We start from the raw sequence: 26,246 nt of genomic DNA, 5'->3' as shown, positions 1-26,246 counted from the left end.
TATATTCCTTGCATTTTTAATTTTTACATCAATGGTTAAACATTCTATTATGTTGTCAATGGTGGTAGTCAAATGTTCTATTTTACTGCTTCTTAGAGTTTAGTCTACATATTTAACTCTTTGACTGCCAGACGTTTTCAGAAAAGGGATGCCGTCAGTGCCAGCCGATTTAAGCATTTTGACTGATCTTTCAAGGTCCACAGAAAATGTTCTGTTTGGACTATGGAAACACACATACTACCAAATGAAAGATTGGACTTTCATCCTTCATCAGAAAAAATAAGTTTGTTTCTACCTTATTCCGTTCTTTAGTAATCAACAATAGAAAATGGTTAGTTTCAACCGATTTCGCTTGTTTTGGACTCAAATACGGAGAAATCAAGCTTTTAGTGAAACGATATTATTTCATGCACTCTAGTGAATTTTACACTTCTTTTTGTCCATGAATGATGCCACAAACACCTAAATAGTGCTTTACTTCTATAAAACACTACCACCAAGAATGAAAAAGTGTTTTTTGATAGCAAAATACGTTTATTTACATTCAACAGTGTAACAATTTGACAACAATTTGGCAAACTATTTACAAATGTGTGCAACTGTGGTGCTATTTACAAATATGTGGATGTTTCAACGACAGTTTTTCTTTTTGTGTAACTCCCCTGCGTGCAAGGAGACGCAACATGATTTGCACAACCGTTTCACTGCGATTGCCTCTTCGCGTGCAGAAGCTCCACTTTCTTGCAGGCCGTTTTTTCCGGGGAATAGCAAGTATATACTGCAGTGTGTGTTGCCATCAAGTCTAATATCAGGATCATGCTACGGTTACGTTACGGTGGTGTTACGTCTGGCTTCCTCATGTCCTTCAGTTGCTATACCGGGTGGTAAGAGATGTTCTGATCCACTCCATTCATGGTGGCATCGTAGTCCAGAAACAGTGTCTTCTCCGTGATCAGACTGTACCCGCTCCTCCGATGAATATGCATTGGACTCGGGGTACTCTTCATTGTCCGACAAAATGTCCGCATGTGCAGCTCCGGCGTTAGCAGAGCTAGCCGGTGATGCTTTATGACGTGAGAATAAATAAATAAATAAACTGTGGCGTCCAACTGTGGCGTCAACCTCGGGATTCACCATCATCATCATCATCAATCTGCATTGGTCGATTCTTTTCGACAACTCTCCATCGCCCGATCGAATGTCCGATTGTGTAGAAGTACCCGGTCGGTTATTGTGCGCTAGCCGCGCTTAGCCGGTGAGGCTTACTACGTGATCATAACGGTCGCGTCAAGGCTTCCAACTTTGGCGTCAAGCTCGGAGTCATCATCATCGTCGACATCAATGCGCTTTTTAGTATTGATCGATGCTTTCCGTCTTTGAAAAAAATGCTCAAGCGTGAGCTGCTTGCAACCGGTTGCCATTGTGGCTTCATCAGCCATTGTCTCCTCAACACTCTAGCTCCGCCTCACGTCTTCTACTGACGCCCACGGTGGGCGGCCCATCCAACCTTGTGCAAAGAGAGTCATCGCTGCCATCTAGGGGCCAAAACGAGTCATTATACTAACCAGATCTGCTTGATACTTTCAGCACAGCTGCCCAAGGCTTTCCTCCACCCGTTTCCAAAAAAAACAAAAAAAAACATAGTGAACGTCTTTTAACGTCCTCGGCGCCCTTCCGTAGGTTTATGCTAAACGTTTTATAACGTTTATGGCGGTCAAAGAGTTAAAAACAGTACTGAACCAGAAGAAGCCCGGTTAGCTTAGTCGATGGAGCATTCGATTCTTAATCTCAGGCTCGTAGGTTCTGAGCCCCACATTGGGAGGTTGTTTGTTTTGTGGGATATTTTGTCTAGTCTTTGTCATAGCTTTGTCTACATATTTAAAAACAGTACTGGACCAGTAGAAGCCCAGTGACCTTATTCGATAGAGCTTTAGACTCTTAATCTCATGGTCGTGGGTTCGAGCCCCACATTGGGAGGTTGTTTGTTTTGTGGGATGTTTTTTCTAGTCTTCGTCATAGCTTTGTCTAAATATTTAAAAACAGTACTGAACCAGTAGAAGCCTAGTTATTTTAGTCGGTAGCGCATTCGATTCTTAATCGCAGTGTCGTGGGTTTGAGACCCACATTGGGCGGTAGTTTGTTTCGTGGGATATTTTGTCTAGTCTTTGTCATAGTTCTCAATTTAATAAATCTTTTGTATAAAATGTTTTTCCTTTTACATGCATTCTCTATCCCCTTTGTCATCCATGCTTTATTTAGACCTTTGTATTTTCTTGCATTTTTTATATGTAATTTAGTGGTTAAACATTCCATTATGTTGTCAATGGTGGTAGTCAAATGTTCAATCTTACTTTTTCTTAGAACTTTGTCTACATATTTAAAAACAGTACTGTACCAGTAGAAGCCCGGTCAGCTCAGTCGGTAGATCATTAGACTCTTAATTCTCACGGTCGTGGGTTTGAGCCCCACATTGGGAGGTTGCTTTTTGTGGGATATTTTGTCTAGTCTTCGTCATAGTTCTCAATTTAATAAATCTTTTGTATGAATTGTTTTTCTTTTTACATGCATTCTCTATCCCCTTCGTCATCCATGCCTTATTTAGGCCTTTATATTTTCTTGCATTTTTAATATGTACTTCAGTGGTTAAACATTCCGTTATGTTGTCAATGGTGGTAGTCAAATGTTCATTTAAAAATTTTCTTAGAGCTTTGTCTGCATATTTAAAAATAGTACTAAACCATTAGAAGTCTCGTTAGCTCAGTTGGTAGAGCATTAGACTCTTAAAGTCAGGGATGTGGGTTCGAGCCTGACATTGGAAGGTTGTTTGTTCTGTGGGATTTTTTTGTCGAGTCTTTGTCATAGCTTTTTCTACATATTTAAAAACAGTACTGAACCAGTAGAAGCACAGTTACCTTTGTCAGTATCAGTAGAAGCCTGGTAAACACAGTTGGTAGAGCATTAGACTCTTAAACTCAGGGTCGTGGGTTCGAGCCCCACATAGGGATTTTGTTTGTTTTGTGGGATATTTTGTCTAGTCTTGTCATAGCTTTGTCTACATATTTAAAAACTGTACTAAATCACTAGAAATCTAGTTAGCTCAGTCGGTAGAGCATTAGACTCTTAATCTCAGGGTCGTGGGTTTGAGCCCCACTTTGGGCATTAGTTTGTTTTTACATGCATTCTCTATCCTTTTCGTCATCCATTCCTTGTTTAGACCTTGATATATTTCTTGCATTTTTAATATGTACTTCAATGGTTAAACATTCTATTATGTTGTCAATGGTGGTAGTCAAATGTTTAAATTTGACTGCTTCTTAGAGCTTTACTACACTGGTTAGCTCAGTCGGTAGAGCTTTAGACTCTTAATCTCAGGGTCGTGGGTTTGGGACCCACATTGGGCGGTAGTTTGTTTTGTGGGATATTTTGTCTAGTCTTTGTCATAGTTCTCAATTTAATAAATCTTTTGTATGAAATGTTTTTCTTTTTACATGCATTCTGTATCACTTTCGTTATCCATGCCTTATTTAGACCTTTGTATTTTCTTGCATTTTTAATAAGTACTTTAATGGTTAAACATTCCATTAGAGTTTGTCAATGGTGGTAGTCAAATATTCAATTTTTCTACTTATGTGTTGTTTGTGTTGATCAGTACTTGAGAAGCACCTTGGCGCAGCAAAAGAAGCTCACTTATTCGCAGTGATGGGAAAATGAAGCTTCATGAAGCACTTGTAATATTTTTTGACTCCTCTAGATGCCACTCTTGGTTGAAAGATGCAGTGGAAATGTAATAAATTTCCTTTGCACTAGCCTTTATATTTAAACCAAGAGCACCATCTAGGGGAGTCAAAAAAATATCACAAGTGCTTCATGAAGCTTCATTTTCCCATCACTACTTATTAGTGCACACATACATAAAATTAGCCCTTTGGATCACATGTAACACATTATTAAAACATGAGGGAAAATAGTACAAATTAAAATAAGATTTTGCTCAACAAAAGTCTCAATTTCCACGTAATATTTATTGTTTTGACAAAAAGGATAAACGTCTTACTACAAGTATAATTGATCTATTTTCCGACTCCGTGATGCAAAGGTTAATAATGTAGTAAGCTTGACTGTACTGATTGATCAGTATTTAACTGCCACGTGAAAAAATATTTTGTATTAACGAAAAGAGGTAGTGTCAGATAGACTGCACTTGTGGCAGTAAGACAAAAGTCTTACATTTTTATTATTTCTGTTTGTCATTTAGTAACAAGGCATGTAAAATGTACATAACAGGTAAATCAGGTATTTGTCCATGTAGAAGGATGCAGCAATGTTGCAATTCCAATGGAGGCACAGACAAAACAGTCAAGCCAGCAATTCATTCACCTCACTCACCTTCAGGAGGCACCAAAGAGTAAATGCCAGTGCAGATGATCAATTTAATCACCCATCTACAGGAGACAACAAATCCGTCATCTTAATGGGGGCAAGACCCAAGGACACTGTTGTGTATGTTGGACCAAAGAACCATTCTCAATTCAAGGATTTCAAAAAAGGCATTATGTACCTCAAATGCAGGAACCCACCATGCATTTCAAGCAGGAACCCAACCAATGTGCTGACCAAAGGTAAACCGGTATTGACCAAAGTAATCTTCTTACCACCATGCAACGGCAAAATTACATAACAGCTCTCCTTGTGCAGCAACAGTCCTCATTGTCATTACCTTCAAGAAGTATCCCAACATTTGATGGAGACCCACTTGAGTACATCGCCTTCATCAGAACCTTTGAGCATAGAGTTGAAGGAAAACTACCAGGTGCATGGACCGCCTGTATTTTTTGGAACAGTATACCACAGGACAACCAAAATAACTTGTTAAAATTTGTCAACACATGCCACCTGACAGGGGTTTTCAAAGAGCAAAGGAACTCTTACAGGAGCGCTTTGGCAACGAGCATAAAATAGCCAGTGCGTACATGGAGAGGTATTAAAATAATAATAAATTAACATATATATATAAGCCGATTGATTGTAGTACCTTTATTGACCACATGGTGATGGAATAGCGCTACTTTTATGCAGAAGGGAAGTTAGAAAGTAGAGTTGTACTGTACAAGCTTATAGGCATTTGTGTTATGATGAATAAAAAGCATTGACCTCTTGTAGAGGCATCAGTGTCAACACTGGGGTTCTGAAGCCCTAGAAATGGATTTGAAGAAAACTAGATATGTTTATAAACGTGGGATATAAAAATTAACATTCATGCAAAGATTATTATTATAACGGCATGAATATCGTCACCTTCCTAAAATAATGGCCCAAATCTCTTTTTTTTTTCAGAAAAAACGAACTGAAACAAGTATTGATTATATTATAATCATTAATAATTTCATTTCAGAGGTAGAATTGAATGGTCTGTTTAACTAATGTAGAAGATTTTAGCAGAGGCAGCATCCTGATGACATGTTTATTAAGGCAAAACATTTTTTGGACAAAATATGACTGAGGCCATTCTTTTAAAAGGGTGACGATATAGTAACAACAAAGTGACAGGAACACTGAGATGTGCTTGGAACATAAAATCAAACATTTGCATCAACAAAAGGATGGCAAATAATAAATGAACCTCACATGGATCATATAGCATGAACATGAACTTTGGTCAACAATTCCATGAAAAAGGTTGACATTGATACACTAATGTTACTAAGCATTAAAAGCATGATTAACTGTTACGTATTGATTTGTAAAACTGGTATACTGTACAAATAACAAAAAGCCATTAAATTAGTAGTAATAACAGCAAACCAATAAAAGCAAGTGTACTTCAGCACAATAGTCACCAGCATGTAAGCCAGTTCATATGCCCTTGTGCTCGTTAATATTATACATGTACTCATCTGTACCATCTTTCCTTTCTTGCTCTCAAGACAGCTTTGAGTGTTTTGTCAGCACAGGCAATTTGGCATAGAGTATATAGAAACAATGTTATTAAAAATATAGACTAGTGTATATGCATACCAAATCAATGTATCCATTCATTTAGGCACAGAGAGAATCCTAATGTTGATGAATGACTAACTATTTTTAAAATAATTTATGGCTTAAAGGCTTTTAACGGCTGGGTGTGCTTGATTTCTGAGCCTGTTTTCAACTTTCATCCTATGCAACAGTGAAAAATGTGTAGGTGTTGTTTGTGTTGATCAGTACTTGAGAAGCACCTTGGAGCAGAAAAAAAAGCTCACTTATTAGTGCACACATAGACATAAAATTAGCCCTTTGGATCACATGTAGCACATTATTAAAACCTGAGGGAAAATAGTAAAAATTTAAAATTTACATTTTTATCATTTCTGTTTGTCATTTAGTAACAAGGCATGTAAAATGTACGTAACAGGTAAATCAGGTATTTGTCCATGTAGAAGATAAAAATGTTCCACTACTAAAATAACACTATAGTTTTTCAAAAAAGACACAGAGAAGTTTTTGGATGCTTAATCCGCATGCGGATATTCGTCCACTACAACATGAATTGTGTGTATCCTTCAGCGCCTGTAACGATGACATCCATCCAGATCCTCATGGCTTCAGGAGAAGGGGCCACCATGTAGTAGACTCTGTCGTGAGTCTTGACGCTGAAGGTGAGGCAGGGGTTTGGGCTCTAGAGGAGACAAGGAAGAAGGAGCAGAAAGACAAGGTTGTCAAATAGGAAACTATTACACTGACATGATAAGGGAATGTGAAGCATTTTTTTTCTACGTGGACAAGTTTGAACATGCGCACCTTATGTGCATTCTTCAGGTGGTCATAATATACTTCTTCTATGGCTTGGAAGTAGATCACGCCTTTCAGCTTTGCTTCATGCTTGTCTATGCAATTATCACATCACAACAGCACATACGTTATGTTATACAAATGCTGCAAAATAACAATATTATAAAAAGCAAAATCAACATATAATTAAACAAAACTCCATCATGAACATAAACTCCAACCTGCATAGTAGGAGAGTGTCCGTCGATTGCGGTCAAAGACGAACCAGCGCTTTTTCCAAGTCTTGATCTTGCCTCCCATCTTGATCAAGTAGCCTCTGCACGTCTTTTCGGAAATGGACAAATGGAAGCACGTGTCTGCGCTGTGACCTGCCGACTCAATATGAGCCCGCAGGTCAAAATCGTCCTTTCGCACTGGTAGGTACCGTGTGAGTGGTCGGGACTAGAAGACAGAATAAAATATTTATGCATATGTATGATTGTATGAAATGGAAACAGTAATGCCGCTTGCTTTAAAATGATATATTTTTTTTAACTACTGTATAATAAAAGTCGAGTGAAACAGCTCAGACAGTCATGGGGGTTACATTCCAGACCACCTCTGTGATAGGTGAAATAGCGACTAAATATTTTATTATTTATATATATTTTGCAGCATCATTCATATAATACTGCAATATATGCACCTGAGGTGCAGGTATAATTTTTGTCCAATTGGGGTCGCCATCCATTCTCAAGTACTGTAGTATCAGTGACTGAATGTGTGTGGATTTAAAAGGCGGAGCATGGCCTGCTGAGTGGCGTGAGACCCCGTGAATAGTAGTGTTGATTTGGCTGGCTGTTAACGGGCTAGACTTTTTGTGCACTGTTTGCTCCTGACTCAAGCTTATTAAATTCTGCGATATAGTGAATAACCCGCAATCTAAATATGGTCAAAAATTTCATTTCTAGATCATTTCTCCCCCTCACCTGCACTCGCTGCTTCTCTCGTAGTTTCACCTCACGGTCGATGAGTTTCTGCCGCCTGCTGGTCTCCTCCTGGAGCATCTTTTCGAGTTCCTCCCGCCTTTTCTTCTCCTCGTCCAGCGCTTGCTTGCGAATTTCCATCTCTTGCTCCTGAGGGCCATCAGTGAAATACTTTACAGTATACGAAGGGAAGATTACACTCACTGGATATTTAATGCAATGAGATACAGCGCAATTATTGTGGTTGTAAATGAAGGATTTGTCATCAGGTTGTGTGTAGTGTATCTGCTGTTATGGCCAGTGCGTACATGTATATCCACGGAGTATGTATCTGAGGTCTTAATTATCACCTTGTGCTCAAGGAGTCGGTTCTTTTCTACCTGGGCTTCTCTCAGCAGACGCTCCATCTCCTCTAACTTGGCTACATTTGAAGTACTTGCACTGTAACACACAAATCACATTTTTTGTTTATTCTTTAAAAAATTGACATCGACAAGTTCATGAATGAAAGTGGACATTATTGAAAAGACACACACACAAATTCCCTTTTATCCAGAAGGAAAATGGATGATGTCATCAGTGCTACAATAAACATTGCACATTAGACTGTGTAAACAAACTGGGGCAGGAAAGAGAGTAAGTGAAGCAAGCAACAAGAAAAAAAAAGCATGGAAAAGAATGTTGGAGTGAAGAAATGAAGAGATAAATTACATTAAGAAAGAAAATAGTCACTTATATTGTAATGCCCTGGAATCGACAGTTTCCCAATTTAAATTGAACATGAAACAAACTTAGAAAATGTGCTTATTTACAAAATATTTTAGACATTTTATTGGCTTACCTTCGTCGATGACAGGGACACACATTCATTGTCACGGCACACCAGCACTACAAACCCACATTCATCTTTTACTTCAAAAAAAATTACAAGTCAAACAGTAAAATAGTGTTCCAAAATCTAAGTGAGCAGCCTTCAATAAGAGCTATGCTGTGGATCAGAACTACAATATAACCCGTTCACTCTGCTAGCAATTCAGAAAAGAGCAGAATCGAGTGCAACAAGAAGAGGCGGGTGCTTAAAGTTTAGAATGAGAACAAAAAGGAGGGAACGAAAGCACACATGGTTTTAGTCCAGATTGGGGGACTGGACCCCAAATCATACTCGCATGTTCAGTTCATCAACCCAAGGGGGTTTACTATAAAAGTGCACGCACGCACACACACACACGCACACACCTCTTCGCCTAGTGTAACCTGAGTCAGCTAACGCTAATCAAGAAGGCCCTAACCTCAAGCAAGTACAGTTGTGCACTTCCTTCTTCACATTCATTTTTGATTGGTTTGTTTAAGTCTTTGTTCAATCAGTCAATTTTTTTTAATTCATTAATTTTAAAAAGAAAAAAGACAATAAAAAGCAATATTCAAATTAAAAGTAAAGCAAAAGAATGAAAGGGGACAGACAGAAAGAAGTAAAATGTATTTTGTCTGCCCCGGATCAACTAATGAATTATTATTTTTTTAAACGCACAAAAACAACAACGCAAATTTAATGAAAACGGGTGGTCAAGACGCTTTCAGTGTTAGAACAAGATAATTCAAAATCATTCAACTGTGTGTCCTTGTGCTATATTTTTGCAGTAATTGTGCTTATTATGCTTTTTTTTCACACATTTTTAATTCATAAAATAAAAGACAATATAAAGCAATATTCTAATTCAGAGTAAAGCAAAAGAATGAAAGGGGACAGAAAGAAGTAAAACTTGTTTTGTCTGCCCCTGATCAACTAAAAAAAAAACGCACAAAAAAATAATTCAAAATAATTCAACTGTGTGTCCTTGTGCTATATATATATATTTGCAGTAATTGTGCTTTTATGCTTTAAAAAAAAATACAAATAGACTGAGAAGATTTTGTATTACAATCCAGATTGTTCCACAGACTGACACCTTGAGTCATAAATCGTTCTTTTTGTTTTGTTCTATATTTAGGTTTGGAAAAAATGTCTGTTCCTCTTAATTTGTACTCACTTTCCCTTTTTATAAATTTAGTTTGTATATTAACTGGTAAAATTTCATGATGGGCTTTGTACAATACTTTATGGTGGTTAATTCCTACAATGAAAATTAAGAGACGTTTTGTGTTTTTGTTTCACATTATATTTAAGATTTTAATCTTTTATAAAAATGTGAAAAACACACCACCCAGCTCCAAACGCATGCTGCCTGCACACTATAAACTCACCTGGAGATGTTGTCAGGAGAGCATGCAGAGATGCTAGTTTCAATGGAGTCGGTGCTATCCACACTCATTGTGTCAAAGGCTTGGTTGTCACGGTACTCAAAGCCATTGAGGAAGACGTTCGTCTGGGATGACGCTCTGGAGCTTGGCTGACCTTGACACAAAATTAAGCTTTAGCATGCAACTTTCATTTAGCGTGATTAGTATTGTACCTGTCTGCGTCAGCCCTTCTTGGAGAACAGTTTGCCCAGCCGGCGTCAGTTTGACTGACATTCCGATATATTCAAAAAAAAAAATAATTTAAAAAAACAATGAAAAATTCTTACTGCTGTCGTGTAACTACTACACGACCAAAAATTTGTTAAATAGTAGAGCACACAGGAGACGCTAAAAATGCAGAGAATAATGTGCAAATGCTGAGGAGTAGAAGGCAGAAATAACGGCAACATTTAGAAGTCCGAAGCTCAGCCTCTGGCTACAGGAAGAAGACACAAACACAAAACCTGATAGCATCTGCCACTAATACCAGACACACCCATCTGATGTGCCCGATCAAGAGACCAAAGGGACGGAGGGACCACACAGATACACAAAAAATAGCACACAGGCCAAGAAAACATTTTCAAATGTTTGAATAGCAATTTTTGATCCAAACAATAATATTATAAGAAGATAAACCTGCTGATGAAGTATGCATTCAAAAAAAAAATAAAACTTTCTGGAAGGAAGACATTTACAGTAGCGATAGTCCGAAATGTTTGTTTCAGGGATGATACGAGACAGATTATTAGTAATCAAAGGAGGCCGATAACTGATATTAAATTGGAGCCACTATTCACTTTCAGTAAGAAAAAAAGGGAGGCAAAATATTGGCATAAAATGTCTAAGGATACAAACTCCAACTCTGAACTTTGTTAAAATGTCTTTCAACATATTTTAATTGTGAATGTTGAAAATGTTGAAGTATTTTATCAAGAGCCGAGGTTTGTACTTGTAACCCACTCAAGTTGTACACTTCACCTGTATTTTATTTAACACCTGCAGTAGCAGTTTTTGTCCAGCAGAGAGCAGAAGCAACTAATGTCTAAGCAGACAGCAAGGGAGAGAGAGAGAGAGAGAGAGAGGAAGTGTCGCAACTATTGCAGTCAATAATAGAGTATGCCATTTTTTTTAAATGCTTTTATTAACACAATTCAACACAACTTTGCATTCTAGAATATACGAACATGTCTTGCAAAGATACCTGACAAAATATTTGTTCATTTTAAAGATGGTACAAATAATGGAGTGCGCAATGGACTCTATGCACAAATAGCCGTGACGTATTTCCGGGAAAATCTCATAACGCACCGCCTTTTCCGGTAATGCCATCGCTGTTTAGTTTCCTTCAGAGAACCTCGACCAATTGTCAGCCTTTTGGAGTATTTTTTCGTAATTTTTTTTATGAGTGTGGTTGCGTGCATTTGTCAAGGCATCGAAGAAGAGGAGTGATCACTGCTGTGTGCCCACATAGACGGGTTATAACTCTGCCTTGTTTTTTTCTCTTACGCTGACCACCGGAGACAGTTTGTTGTAACTTGTTAACATTGGCAGGGATAACTGTAGTTGTCAACCACACAAGAGCGCCGTTTGTTAACAACAGAGCTGTATTTTGAAGCTTAAACTTTGATGTGTTGTTACTCTGTTTACGAATTTATCTAATGTTTCTGCCTTTCTGCCGTTTTGACTTTTCATGTGCCTGTGTGTATATTATTCATATGCTGCCATTTTATTGTATTGAAAAACATGAAAATATTTATACGAGTCATTCTTGCACCGCTGACAGCGCTGTCGGATTTCCAAAGCAACCACTTTTCAGCAAGGCATTAAGAGAAATGTCACCATGGGCTGACATTTAAAAAAAATAAACAGTAGAGGCATTACATCTGCTTCAAAATATTGAGAAGGCAGAGATCGTCGGATCCTGTCAACGAAGAGGAGAAGACTTGGACGAAGAGGAGGCTACAGACCAGAGAGTTGTTGTTGGCTGGTTGATTTATTGAACATATTAACACATTACAAAATATAAGTTGAAGTTAAAATATAATTTTGAAGAAAGAAAATAATTAATCAATGTCATAATGGGGTAGATGCCACGGACTTCCGGGTTTTACACATCAGCGCCGTTTCCGGCCACTGCTGGCTGCGTTCCAACACTCGTACCCCCACCCCTGCGCCCCCCAACCGCGCGCTCCCGCTCATCGGCGGGAGGGCGTCTCAGCTATCTGAAATGCTTTGGACACTGAGACAGACACTACACACTCGCAGCCTCGCACCCGTCGACGGGAACGCGCAACCGAGGGGCACAAAGGCGGAAGCGCAAGTACTAGGACGCGGCCCACACGCCGCAAACCGGAAACGGAAGCAAAGTTGATGGGTGAAAACCCGGAAGTTGGAAGTCCCGTCTACTCCGTGGCATATAGTCCATTTACATGTTCAAAAGGAGTAGGAAGCACAATAACTTATATATATTCTTATCCAATATCATTAAAATAAAAAAGGAAAATGAGCAAGTTATGATTAGTTAGCTGGCAGGTTCCATCTGAAAGATCCAACACCTCAACCTTACCGAATGGTAGGGGGGAGAGGGGGTACTGTGTGGACTCCAGTAGTCCCGGGAGAGGAGCTACAATACATATTTACATTTACATAAAAAAAAATAATAAACAAAATAGCTTTAGTAGCTACTCAAACAGCTTGTATTTACGTGTAATAATTTTAAGCAATGACATCATTACCAGAGCTCAAGCCGTTAAAATTACGACTATGGGTGATCTAATTAGTAGTTTTAAAATTCTGATAGACATAGTGTTAAAGCAAGGAGCGACTCCTGCTTTTTCAGCGAGTTAAAGATTTAGGCTTAGAGTTTTACATCACATCAACAGTGCGCTCCGCTGAAGTCTCCCCGCACCGGAAAGTTGGGTGCACTCATACGTCGAATGCTGATTTGTGCATATAGTCCATTGAGAGAGTTACGAAATGAGAAGCTACGTGATACCAGAAGAGAGAAACAACAGTGAAAGTCAAGTTAAAAGTCTTCTCAGCAGGTTAAACGCAATGTTCGGCCTGTTTGCCTGGAGTTTTGCAGAAGACTGTACATTGAATTAGCATTCTATGGTTGTTTTTTTGAATACCTGTTCATAAAAGCCGATGAAACCATTTGATGGATAACTGTTCGTGGAGGGATGTGTGATTTCTGAGTCGGACAGTGGATTTACGATCGACCTACGTTGGAGTGACAGTGGAACATCTCGCCAACCTTGGGGACATCGTTTGTTCAAATCTTCTCATCGAACAGATAAGAAATTAAAATATCGTTCGCGCCATAAAAATACACTACCCGGGTAGATAAACAATATTTTATTTAGTTTATTTTCTCAGAGCTCTGAATGTTATTTTTATTTTGTTTTTTGGAGGTGATAGTTTCAACCAAAGAAAAACAGAACAAAATACATTTTTGGTGAAGTAAAGTGAGATTGAAATTAGTTGTGTATTGAATAAATGTTGGCAGTTGTTATTTAAAAAAAAGTTGAACCAGCCTATTGGTTTCATTTCATCTATATCCTCTTTGAAGAAGTTCCTAGAAGATCACCTGTGTAGATCGTTACATACTGTCTCACAACTATGTAAAAAAGTTAACCTTTTAGCAACTGGTATGTGGTGGTCATATTTAGACACCATGTGGTATGACCTGCAAAAAAATAATTAATATTAATTTTGTCCAACAAATATATTTTTTTATTATATTTTTACTTATATGCTAGCTAGCTTGTTTTGGTTAGCTGGCTAATTGTTAGCCTCACACCTTTGATTTAAATTGAAAATATTATGCAGTGCGAACATTGTAGAAAGCTTTGCATGATAGATGTGTGTCATAAATTACAGTCCTGAATTGTTGATAATAGTAAATAATAATAAAGAATACATATTTGATGTGTTTTTATAATAGACTAAGTATGATGCATATGGTTCAATCCTTCCAGTCAATGACCCTTAAATTTCATACAAAAACAAAGCGTCAACAAAATGTCATATGAAGTTAACTAAAATTTTAAAGAAATAGTTCCTTGAAGTTGATACAGTTTTAAATTGATCTCTTATCGGCCTTCAGATTGTTAAAATAGGCAGATAACGATATTTGTCAAAATGCTGAATATTGGTGCTGATAATCGGTCCGGAATATAATCGGTCTATTCCTAATTTCTAGAAAGTTGTCAACACCATTAGGTTATTTTAAATGCCCCCCCAAATATGTTCAACTCTGTATTAGTGTGCAAACACACCTTTTTGCAGGCGTCTGCTTTCTGTTTCCTTGCTGGATAAGGACATCATTCTGGGAAGAATGCTGCCACAGCTTGTGCTCTGTACCAATGGTGGATGGGCCTGACAGCAAATACACAAAATAAATGTTTGTGAGGAAAAGAAGAGCTGTTTAAATATCCTATGTTTTCTGCATTAAAAGATAATAAAATAAGAGTAAACTGGACTGTCAAAATTAGACCTGCTTAACAAATACAGTATCACATTTATGAGAGTATACCTTATTTGGGAAACTGCGTCCAAGTGTTGCACTTGAGAACTGGGGCATCATGGAGGAGGTTGTTTTCTTCCTGGGTAACGTGTCACTAAGATGGGATCCGCCATCTTTGTCAGATCGCTTCCTCTCCTCCAGCAGCCGGAAATGCTGATCAAATACAAAAGATACACATAAGAGAGGGTTGTAAACCTTTACCTTCAAGGTCAAATTTACTCAACACTAGGATAAGCGGTTCAGATAACTGATGGATGGATAGATATCCTTTGTGTGAGCCTTCAAATTGGCATTTTGTTGCTATCTTGTGGTTGTATGAAACAAATGGCGCATACATTTTAGTGATGAATAAATAAATACACCAGGTCTACTTTATTACCTTCTCACTCAGAGAATTAACCAACTGTAATGAATAACTAAAATAAAATTAATCATTAAATGGACACACCACAGTGAGATGGCCCCCATCCAGTCATACTCTCCCAAAATAGCCAATATATCACCACAAATTCTGCCAGGATGTACAAACGTATGAGCAAAAATGTATAGATTCGGTTTGAAACACAATTTGGCAGGTACACACACAAAAGTTACCTGCCTGTGTCGGAGATGGATCATTTTGACAGGAAGTGGGGGTGGGGGAGAGTCAGGGAGGGGGGAAGGCTCTCGATATGTCACCATGTTCTCTGGCCAGTGCACAGATATTGTTTTGGAGGAGGGGCATGGATTTAGATGGGAGGAAGAGGAAGAGGAAGAGGAAGAAGAAGATTCACAGAGCTTTGGAAAGAGAAGAAACATCATCAGAGAACTGAAGAAAAAAAAGAAGGTGGGAGAAATTTATGTGAACGCGTATTATTTTCCTTCCACAACTTCACACACCTCATCCTCTCCGATGTCATCAGGGGAGAGCTTTGTTTCAGACTCAGGGGAGGTATTAGTTGGGATGTGGATTTGGGCATGTTTCGGGTCCCCTTCAAACTGTGAGTATAGCTCACTGAGTTCACTGACTGTGACATAGCCCTTGTATCACATGGAGAGAAGAAGATAGCAGTGATGGGAAGATGAAGCACTTGTGATATTTTTTCCCTCTCTAAATGGTGCTCTTGGTTTAAATAAAGGCTTATAAAATGGACATTAATTAAATTTTCATTGCATTTTTAAACCAAGAGTGTCATCTAGCAGAGTAAAAAAATATCACAAGTGCTTCATGAAGCTTAGATAGATAGATAGATAGATAGATAGATAGATAGATAGATAGATAGATAGATAGATAGATAGATAGATAGATAGATAGATAGATAGATAGATAGATAGATAGATAGATAGATAGAAACAATTTAAAATAAAACATTTGAACAAAGGGCAGAAAAAAGGTAGATGAATACAGGGTACCTCACTATTCTTGAGGAAAAGAGAAGAAACAAAAGAAGATGTGAGGTCACACAAGTTGAGTGGAAGAGAAGTTGGGAAACTTCTGCTAAATGACTGACACACATGAGCCGGGGAGGCTGCATCCTAGCAAGCAAGTACAAGAGGAAAGCCCAGCCTATATTACATTAAAAAAAACATCCTGATCACTCTGGTTGCCGGAATGGTGTGCATGTGTGTGTATTTTTGTGTGTCAGCTGTCAATCACACTTACCTCCCTTAACGTGTAACCCTGGCCACCAGTAAGGTCAGCATATTTTCGATCAAGAGGCGCAAGATTTTCTTTCTTCTGGGAAATAGAAAACATTTCAAATTATGGCATCGTAGTGTTGTCACGATACCAACATTTTGACTTCGATACTATACCTGCATAAAATACCTCGATGCCGGTACTGAAACGCTACCTCGACAAAACTTTACAACATCAGCAAAAGCAGCAAAAGTTAAAACTGACAAAATAACTTTTTTTTATTAATTCAAAATATTGGGATGTATACATGTTAATTTATGTACATACTGTATACATTTATGTTTATACTGTATGTGCTTTCACATTGCATGCCATATTCTTATAGTACTGTATTTGACTGCATTTGATGTCATCCGTTTTAAATATTGGCCCTCCAATGACTCAATGCAACGTTGCTTGAGTGTGCGTACATGTCTCTGCTCTTCTCCATTCCGTTCCCAATTAGTCAAATGCGTAATCAAATATTAAAAACTGGGAACAAAATAATTCACACTCCCTTTATTTTTAAGGGAAGTGTCAAAAATGCGTCACAACCTGCATATGTATATATATGTGATTTCCTACTGTGTGCCTGTCCATTGAACGCATCTTGAGTCCACTGCAGGAATGATTGCTGCTTTTTCTTCTGCTTCTCTGCGAAAAACAGTCGCTTTTGTTACAAAATGTTTCTAAAACTGAAAATTGAAACCCACACGTGTTCTTCATGTGTTTTCTGAAAATATGCGCAGGCAAAGCCAATGCTGTCGCGTGGCTTCCACTCTGCTTGCGCACTCCTGTGGAGCCTTAATTAGCGCGTTATACTTCTCAACTAGGAGTGGACAGCCAGCGAGCGCTTCAGTGCGTGAAGCCATCTTCTTGCGCCCTCTCGCACACATGCTGAAAGAGGCATGTCGCTTACTTAAGGCGTTTTCCACATATCGGTAGACAGGCGGCTATGCGCACATGTGTACCTGCCTTTAAAACAGAGTTGGCGGGCTGTCTCGTATTTCTTTTTGTAAGTACCGGTACTAAGAAAAAATGATACTAAGCCGGTTTTGATGCCAAAACATCGAGGTACGGTACTGGTACCGATATCCCGTGCAACACCATGGCATCGTGTGAGGAGTTCAAACGTTCAAAAGATGTCTAGCATCATTTTGGCAAAATAGAGCCATGCCTGCTACCAGACCATCCTGTGTTTCCCACAGATTTGAAATCTACTTGAGTGGGTGGACTCCCTGGACGGGAGGTGGGTCTCAGTCCTGTTACTACGTCTCCTCTAGTCTCACGATCCACAAGTGAGTGACGGCGAACTAACGTTACATGTGGTATTTCTTGTCGCAACACTTTTTTTTCTTTTTAAATATATTTTTACTAAATTTGCTTGAAAACTTCTTGGGTGGTGGCCAAGTTACTTGGGTGGCCCGCCCAAGTATTAACATGGTGTGGGAAACATTGCTATGACGAACCCTACAAAACCAAACAACTAGTATATTAAACTCAATGAAAGCAAAGGCTTAATTGCAGAAACCGCCAAGCGCCAATTACACATTATGCTTCAACTAACATCCTTCTCCATTGAAGCCAATCATGAGCCCATATGGATTTACATCATCACAAACTCGTCCTTGGTCACGTACATCCTCAAATCTATCCATTCTCACCCATTATTTGTTATTAATTCATTGTAATATTGCTTCGATAGTGCTTGAAAGTAAGCGTCAACTCAAAAATGATAATTAAATGAAATTATTCATATTTGATAGAATGTATTTAAATACGCTTTTAATTTCACACAATTTTATAATACATTATTTGAAGCACAAACAAAATTGAGCAGCCACAGGTTTATTTAGTCATGTTTTACTTTTGAAACAAAGCAAAAAGAAGCAGCTCCTGATCAGCACAAGCTACAAAAAAGGCTTCACAGTTATGGATTGCTTTAAAGAGGGTCGAGAGGATCTGGAGAATAGCAGCAACGAAGAAGATAAGCGACTCTGTGCAATCAATGTTACTTGTTTCACCCTTTGAAGGCCCAGGATTAAGTGTAAATTCAAGAGGTTGTAATTCCTGTAAACTTATACCGTTGCTTATTTTTATTCACAAAACATAATACATTTTCAATGTAATTCTATGGTTATGTGAATATTTTGCATTACTAGAGTGTTTTTGAACTTAATTATTTTCTTAAGAGTTGTCTGGTTTTGCAACGAAATCACAAAGTCTTCCTTCAAAGACATTTTCTATGAAATTTAGAGTCTCTACATTGCTTAATGTAAATTAGCTTTTAATGCCATAAATAAATATTTATTTTAGCCAGAAATTGAAGCAGAAATACCGGTAAACAAAATAATTTTACTCAGTTCACAATAAATGATGTCTGCATTTGAACTCCTCATGTATTAGAAAGCCATTTGAGGCATACAATTCAAACATGGAAATTTCTGTACCCTTTGTAGCATTGCTTCAAGATTGCTCCTCTCCTTCAGGAAACTTTCTTTCTCTCGCTCAGCCTGCTGGGTAATCTCTGCCCCCTGCTTCTTTAGCATCAACAGTCGCTCCTGGAAAAAGAAAGCGCTTCGTAAAATTATTGTTGTCCAGTTAATGGATCACACAAGCTACAAAATTGGAGATACATCAGAACCTTGCGAGTCACAGTGCTTCGTTGATAGTCGGCGATCTCTCGGAGAAGTTGTTGTGTCTGGGTCTCCTTCTCCTCGTCCTGCCTGCTCTCTCTCTCCAGCTGCTGGAACTCCAGGTCCTCGAATCGCTTTGTTTCGGTCTCAAGTACCTCACAGTCCTGACACACACAAAAACAGGCATATAAGCACTCATGGGACACAAGTTAGGCATTTACTGAGTTTTTTCTTTTTAGAATCTATCAAACAACACCACGACATCCATCCATCATCTACTGCTTATCCGAGGTTGGGTCGCGGGGGCAGCAGCTTTAGCAGGGAAGCCCAGACTTCCCTTTCCCCAGCCACTTCAATCAGCTCATCCGACTGGATCCCAAGGCGTTCTCAGGCCAGCCGAGAGACATAGTCTCTCCAGCGTGTCCTGGGTCGTCCCCGGGGCCTCCCGCCGGCCGGGTATGCCCGGAACACCTCTCCAGGGAGGCGTCCAGGAGGCATCCGAACCAGATGCCCGAACCACCTCAACTGGTTCCTCTCAACGCGGAGGAGTAGCAGCTCGACACTGAGTCCCTCCCGGATTACTGAGCTCCCCACCCTATATCTAAGGGAGAGCCCAGATACCCTGCGGAGGAAACTCATTTCGACCGCTTGTATCCGGGATTTTGTTCTTTTGGTCACGACCCACAGCTTGTGATCATAGGTGAGGGTAGGAACGTAGATCGACCGGTAAATTCGAGAGCTTTGCCTTTCGGCTTAGCTCCTTCTTTACCACAACGGACTGATACAGAGTCCGAATCACTGCAAACGCTGCAACGATCCGCCTGTCGAACTCCCGCTCCAACCCACTTGGGGCAGGATCTCATCCCCGACCCGGAGAGGGCACTCCACCCTTTTCCGACTGAGGACCATGGTCTCCGATTTGGAGGTGCTGATTTTCATCCCAACCGCTTTACACCCGGCTGCGAATCGTTCCAGCAAAAAGCTGAGATGCACGGTTGAGGCCACCAAACCGGACCCGCTCAACGCCTCGGCTGCGTTTAGAAATTCTGTCCATAAAAGTTATGAACAGAATCGGTGACCCTCACTGGTAACTAATTTGACTTACTGCCGGCTATGTGGACCAAACTCTGACATCGGTCGTACAGGGACCGAACAGCCCGTATCAGGGGGCTCAGTACCCCGTACTCCCAAAGCACCCCCCACAGGACTCCCCGAGGGACACGGTCAAACGCCTTCTCCAAGTCCACAATGTGCACATGTGGACTGGTTGGGCGAACTCCCATGCACCCTCGAGCATCCTGTCGAGGGTGTAGAGCTGGTCTACTGTAAAAAAACAAAACGCAAAACCACGACAGACAGTACAAAATAGTCACACATAGCTAAACATTACAATCAGATATCAACACCTCATGCGTCATGTTATATTAGCATTATCCACTCACGCTTGAATGTGAGTGCAGCCTGCGTGGGTCCAATGGCTGTCAAAGACATGTTTCATGTATGCGCGAGCGGTGAGTGTTTAGTGCATGTACTGACCCTGGCTAGCTGCTCCTGTAGGGGCTCCTTGGTGGCCTCAGGGCAGCTGTCCAGTTGAGAGTGCTGCTCATACACAATCTGAGCCAATCTCTCTACTCTGCCCTTTTCTGCCTGCAGCAACTCGCATGCCTGATACATACACATGTGCATGGCAATATATGCACATACAAGGCCACACAAGTACGCGCCACACACAAAGTGGATGACGCACATGTAGTAACACCGGGACAAACACAGACACAACAGAGGACACAGAGAGGATGGCAGAGTTAGTGGGATTGGGGGAGCAACTGTTAGTTACCTAATTGACAAGTTTAGCATTTAGGGAGAGAAATAAGGAAATGGCAGTAGAATTAAAATCTACTAAAGGATGGAGAGCTAGTAAGTCTTTAGACATTTGTTGATTTTTTTAAAAGGGTGACGAAAAGGACTGATGGGGGAATGTGTAGAGGTCGAGTATATGGAATGGCTCAGGTGAGGGTTAACTCACAAAGGTTATTAATTTTAACATACACAGGCATCCCAAGACTGTAAAGGCTCCACATACTCTGATAGCAAATAATGATCTAATTCTCGATTGATTTGACTCTCCCTTCGTCCATCAAAGTTTACTCATGATCGATTATGTGCAGTATTAAAAATGAAATCCTTTTATCCACTTCCAAGCTCCGCCTTGTTGGCAATGCCAGCGGTCTATACTCAAATTCGCATACACCCATAATGTCTATGTGGAAGTGTGTGTGGGTGTGAGATACGATGGCTTGGTGACCGCTATACCCTGGGCAGAATTAGCAAATATATATTTGGATCAGAGACAGCATGAGAAGGATTAGCACCTACTGCTTAGTCAGACGACCTCAAAATGTAAGTGTGTCTTTGACTAGCATATATAGCTACACTCACACACATGCTGTCTATTTGCCATGTTGCAATACAATACTTTTTTACCACAGGCTACTTCATATGAAACAACTGCCACCTGAACCAGCATGTTAGCTTTTCCCAGTGTCTTAAAGTTATGACCAAATGTTGTTAGCGCTCTGGAATGATCATTAAGAATAATGCCCTCACTCTCCACAGTTAAGCATAGAATGGCAATACAGTACCTTGTCTTTTTCATGCTGAGATTTGGTCTCCATGTCGGCTATTTTGTTGTGAAGTGTATCCAGGGCTTCTTTTTCCTGCTGGAGGGCAGCTGACTCTGACTCCTGCTCCGCCTCAACAAGAGCTCGTTCTACCTCCACCTTAGCAAAAGAGATATCACTGAATGAGAAGTTCACATTGTGGGATTTCGTTGCTACTATACTTTTCCCCCATTTAATCAGCTGTCACTTCATCATGGTATGTGTGTCCCAATGATCCGAGTAGCTAAATTGTCTGGGGCAGGGTAACTGATGACAAAGACAATGAGTCAAGAATCTCCAATGATGAGAAAAACCTTTGGACTTAGTTTTCCATGCCTGGAGCTGGGTCTCCTTGGCAATCGCCTGGTGGCCAAGTCTGCACCCATGGGGTCCAGCCAAACACAGCCCAAAGAGGCAATATGGGTTCCCCTTTCCATGGACTCACCAACTGTGGAAGCGGCCAAGGGGGTCGGCTGGGTGGACGACCTTGGCTGACCGATCCCCGGCTACAGGAAAGGAGCCCTAGCCGGTGTGCAAGACTGAGAAATTTCAACTACATTTAGCCGGGTTCAGCTCAACACACGGCTGAAACTTGTAATGGAGAGATTGGTAAGAACAGTCTCCCCGATCAGAACCCGGTTTGGTGACCACAGTATTATGTCTCTGCTTTTTTACAAATGATGTGGTGCACTGCTGTTGGCTTCATTAAGCTGCGATCTACAACTCTGACTGGAGCACTTTGCAGCAGAGTCTGAAGCGGTTGGAATGAGAATCAGCAAATCCAACTCTTGAGCCCATGAAACTCATCCAGAAAAGGATGGCGGAACCTCTCCAAGTCAGGAATGAGACCCTGCCCAAAGTGGAGAAGCTCAAATATCTTGGGATCTTGTTCAAGAGTGAGCCAAGAACAGAGTGGTAGTTTGACAGGCGGATCGGAAGGCCTTCTTGAGGGTCTCCCCCGGAGCTGTTGGATAAAATGGCTGGCTGGGGAGAGGGAAGTCTGGGTTTCCATGCTTAAGCTGCTGCCCCCGAAACCCGACCTCAGATAAGTGGAAGACAATGAATGGATGGGTGGATGGAAGGATAGATAAGATATACTTTTCTCCAAGATGTTGATATTCTACAAACTTTCAAAATAGTATTCATTTTAAATAATTCAACACAAATGGTTAATACAATAAATGTCCAGACCTCTCGGGCAGATTCCTCCATCTGATTGTCCAGCTCTTTAATTTTTTGTTCAAGCTCCTCCATGTTGTTTAGGACTTGGATCCTCTCATCCTCCACTCTCCTCATTTCCTCCTCTGAGGGCCTGGCTTCCTGTCCGAAGCGGTAGACTGCATCATCGTGAGCCTGGTGGCGCAATCAGCCCGATCAACGACAGAGCCACTGATAAGTTGCAGTAAAATGCGCATACAGTAGGTCATGGTGAAAAGACACAAACAGCGGTTCACTCAGTGATGTTGTAAGGTATCAAATTGTCCTTCCAAGAATAAACTTGACGGCTTGGTGACGGCTAACATCATATTTTTAGTGACTTTGCCGTCATTCAGGGCCCCATATCCGACAACATTTTTGTGAAATTACCAGTAATCAAAAGCAAATGAGCTGCTAGCATTTCCTGTTTGCAATGCAGAAATGAAAGCACGGACCACTAGCTAGTTGATGCAGGTAGCAACGTAATAGTTCTCAGGTTTTATTATAAGGAAAATAAGATTTTGTTCATTGGTGAATGATATTGATGTTTCACATTAAGAGAAAAAAAAATCTAGGCCTAGTGCACACAAACACCAACTGTGACACTTAACCCGCTCTAACCTAATAAATGAGCTGTAAATATCTCCCATCTGTCCATGTGCAAGATGGACATGTTGATACTTCATTATAGGGGGGAGTAAAGTTCATTTCATGTGTGCCAGAAAGAAGTATAAACAGATGACATCTGATTAATCTCAAAAGAAGCTGACAAAAGCCAAAGGTGCTCCTACTGCATTCTTCTGTTCCTTTCCTGCGTGATGCTAGATTCATATGGATGATTGTGCATTTTACAAAGATGCTGAGGTTAGAGGAGAATCTGTTTTTGACACATTCATGTGGCTTTGAATACATACCGGTCTGCACTACTTTTCATTGGGTTGAGTCCATAAAATTGCCTTCTACTTCAGGATTTGGCAAAAGGTCCCAAAGGTTCCCAAACAGTGGCAAAGGAGTGGCAAATAGTTGCTAATTTTGGCAATGCTGTCCCAAATAGTCATTAATAGACGCCATCTGTCTTTTGCAAATACTTTCCCAAAAATGTGCGCAGTCTCTAGGCATCACTATATGTCGCTATTGACAGATACGACCTCCTGATTTTTGCAAACATCCGTCAGAAAAATTGACAAATCCAACATTCGCTTCCTTCCTTCAAAATACGTCACCTTCATTCGCTGCTCAGTGAGATGCCACCAAAAATAAATGCTTCAGTTCGGTAACTAATCTGGTGAATGTTCATTAGTAAAGATTCCAAACCATCTCCAACTAAATTTGATTTTTACCTCATTTATCCTCTGTATATGAGGTGAGGGTGATGGGGCAAAGCTGCGCAGACTAACAGCCGGTGATTCTGCCCTGCTGTCACGAGTACCACTGCTGCGCCGCTGTCGTACCAGTAGATCTGCATCGTAGTAGCCGTTCTCCGTAATGAGTCCATTCCCAGCGGATCCGTTAAGGACTGAGGTGCTGGAGAAAACCGAGGGTGTGTCATCATCGTCATCATCATCGTCATTCAACTGAAGCTTCTGAAGCTCCTGGTTGATCTTTTGGAGGTCTGCCACAGCAGATGCTGGATTTGTAATCGAGCCACCGCCATCCTGGTCCAGCTCTGAGCACAGGGACAAGATGGTCTCGAGACGCTGTCGTTCCTAAAGGGAGAACACACATATGCAGTGTCAGTGAATAATAGTTAAATATAACCCAAGTGATGCTTGAAAAATTTCCAAGGGGACATTAGAAATGACAAACTCCTATTACACACACACCCCCACACACACGCACACGCACACACACGCACACGCACCCCCCCCCCCCCCCCCACACACACACGTATTGTAAATCAAGTAGACCTCCATGAGAACAACTACTTTAGAGCTCAGGATTTACAACACCATCTTCACAGTCACAGTCTAACACTTGGCATTAAAATTACTATTGAAAATCCATCACAAAATCTAATTTTTACACTACCTGTGGAAGCATTCCCCCCGACTGACATTCCCTCGAGCACAAAGTTTTTGTTGCCACTGTCCAGTGTGGCTGAGACACAGCGACAGATTACAGGGTGTGAGCTGCGGGTTTGAGTTCAGCAAAGGGGAGGGAGAATTTAAAGCACCAGCATGATCAAGTAATATTAGAACGGGAAAGACGGAGAAAAGGAATGTGGCTGTTAGGATCTGTGCCTGTGAGAGAGAGAGAGAGCAAGAGCGAGAGAGAAAGAGAGAGAGAGAGAGTGAAAGAGAGAGTGAAAGTTGATGAGAGAGAGAGAGTGAAAGAGAGAGTGAAAGTTGATGAGAGAGAGAGTGAAAGAGAGAGTGCAAGTTGACGTGGAGGTGGACAGCTGTCAACTATGATCTAAACAGTGCACAAGACCACAGGAAATGCCACTAGGAGAACAATGCACATTCTAGGGAATTGTGTTCCAGAAAAAAACTCAGAACCAAATACTAATCTAGTTAGAGCCTATGCTTACATCCCATTTATAGTGTGCAACATGAACCAGAGCCTTGTGTCACTTTGTCACCTTGTTCTATTCTAATGGACAAAAGCTACTGCTGGGGATTTTAATCAGATGTTAAAACAGGAAGAGTTGAATAAGGGGGAATGCTGGAAAGAAAGACATCGAAACAATTGGCAGAGAAGAGCACATGGAAATATGAGATTTTGGCAACAACAAACTCAAAATATGGCATTCTATATTCAATACAGTATATGCTTTTAATTTGAAATTACAAAGCGTTTTAAACTGTCAAGGTTGGGAAAACATTAATGCAGCTACAAATAGGCTAAAGTTTTGTGACCACTAGATGGCGGAATAATACTGTCAAACTGATCCTCGCATTGTTCTGTACTCTGAATACAGCACTTGCACAGTGTATATATTTAAAAATAATAATAATAATTTTATTTGAAAGGCACAATGCACGTTAATATAAAAAAAAAAATTAAATTATGAATATGACAGATTCTAGCTGCAGTTGCTAATTTGCATCTGTAGTCCCCTCTACATAAATAACCCCCCTCCACCCCAGCCCCACCCTGCGCCGGTGGGAATCTTGCAGTCCCCTCTGTCACAAGCCTTGGTGCTCATGCCTTTCACCGTTTTTTTTTTTGAAAAAATCTTTGAGTGGCGTTGTAGCAAGACCATGGAGACAGGCAAATCTTAAAGTCCTAAAGCTATGGAAGCTTAAAAAGTTGTGCTTTTTGAGAACACGGCAAATGTGATATGAGAGAGGCTTTTTGTCCAGAGTCTTCAGTGCTTTTTTATAGAGAGATTCTATTGGTTTGAGTGCAGATGTACATGTCAGAGACCAGCGAGTTAAGCAGTAGTCTATATGTGAAAGGATCATACAGTGCAAAAAAATCAGAGCTCCGCTGCTGGTTAATGAGTTCCTTATCTGTCTGAAGTTTGCCAGGTTGCCTCCTTAAGCCTTCTATTTAAAAAATAATCACAATTTTAAAAAATATAATCGAAAAAATGTGCACTTATCTCTCTTA

General features: G+C 40.2%; 1 protein-coding gene across 7 annotated transcripts in view; it reads right to left on the bottom strand.

Moving 5' to 3' along the window:
* Positions 1 to 5,011: 5,011 nt before the first annotated feature.
* Positions 5,012 to 26,246, bottom strand: part of phldb2b (pleckstrin homology-like domain, family B, member 2b) — a 47,253-nt gene continuing 26,018 nt past the window's right edge. For 2 of the 7 annotated variants that reach the window (XM_086065604.1, XM_086065609.1), the window contains 15 exons: positions 24,032 to 24,397; positions 22,686 to 22,847; positions 21,477 to 21,614; positions 20,371 to 20,499; positions 18,843 to 18,998; positions 18,649 to 18,759; positions 16,184 to 16,258; positions 14,551 to 14,694; positions 14,294 to 14,393; positions 9,975 to 10,125; positions 8,084 to 8,174; positions 7,737 to 7,883; positions 6,990 to 7,209; positions 6,778 to 6,863; positions 5,012 to 6,655 (listed from right to left, as the gene is read on the bottom strand). In XM_086065604.1, the coding sequence (XP_085921730.1) occupies positions 6,515 to 6,655; positions 6,778 to 6,863; positions 6,990 to 7,209; positions 7,737 to 7,883; positions 8,084 to 8,174; positions 9,975 to 10,125; positions 14,294 to 14,393; positions 14,551 to 14,694; positions 16,184 to 16,258; positions 18,649 to 18,759; positions 18,843 to 18,998; positions 20,371 to 20,499; positions 21,477 to 21,614; positions 22,686 to 22,847; positions 24,032 to 24,397 (2,217 nt within the window). In that variant the 3' untranslated portion in view covers positions 5,012 to 6,514. Of the gene's footprint in view, positions 6,656 to 6,777; positions 6,864 to 6,989; positions 7,210 to 7,736; positions 7,884 to 8,083; positions 8,175 to 9,974; positions 10,126 to 14,293; positions 14,394 to 14,550; positions 14,695 to 15,135; positions 15,319 to 15,420; positions 15,562 to 15,933; positions 16,027 to 16,177; positions 16,259 to 18,648; positions 18,760 to 18,842; positions 18,999 to 20,370; positions 20,500 to 21,476; positions 21,615 to 22,685; positions 22,848 to 24,031; positions 24,398 to 26,246 lie in introns of all 7 variants that reach the window. The other 5 variants (XM_086065610.1, XM_086065606.1, XM_086065605.1 and 2 more) reach the window with 5 other exon arrangements.

The sequence above is a fragment of the Leptonotus elevatus genome, chromosome 21 (genome assembly GCF_054856555.1).
Source record: "Leptonotus elevatus isolate MCC_2025b chromosome 21, RoL_Lele_1.0, whole genome shotgun sequence".
Classification (NCBI taxonomy): domain Eukaryota; kingdom Metazoa; phylum Chordata; class Actinopteri; order Syngnathiformes; family Syngnathidae; genus Leptonotus; species Leptonotus elevatus.
This window is presented reverse-complemented; position numbering and strand designations above follow the sequence as displayed.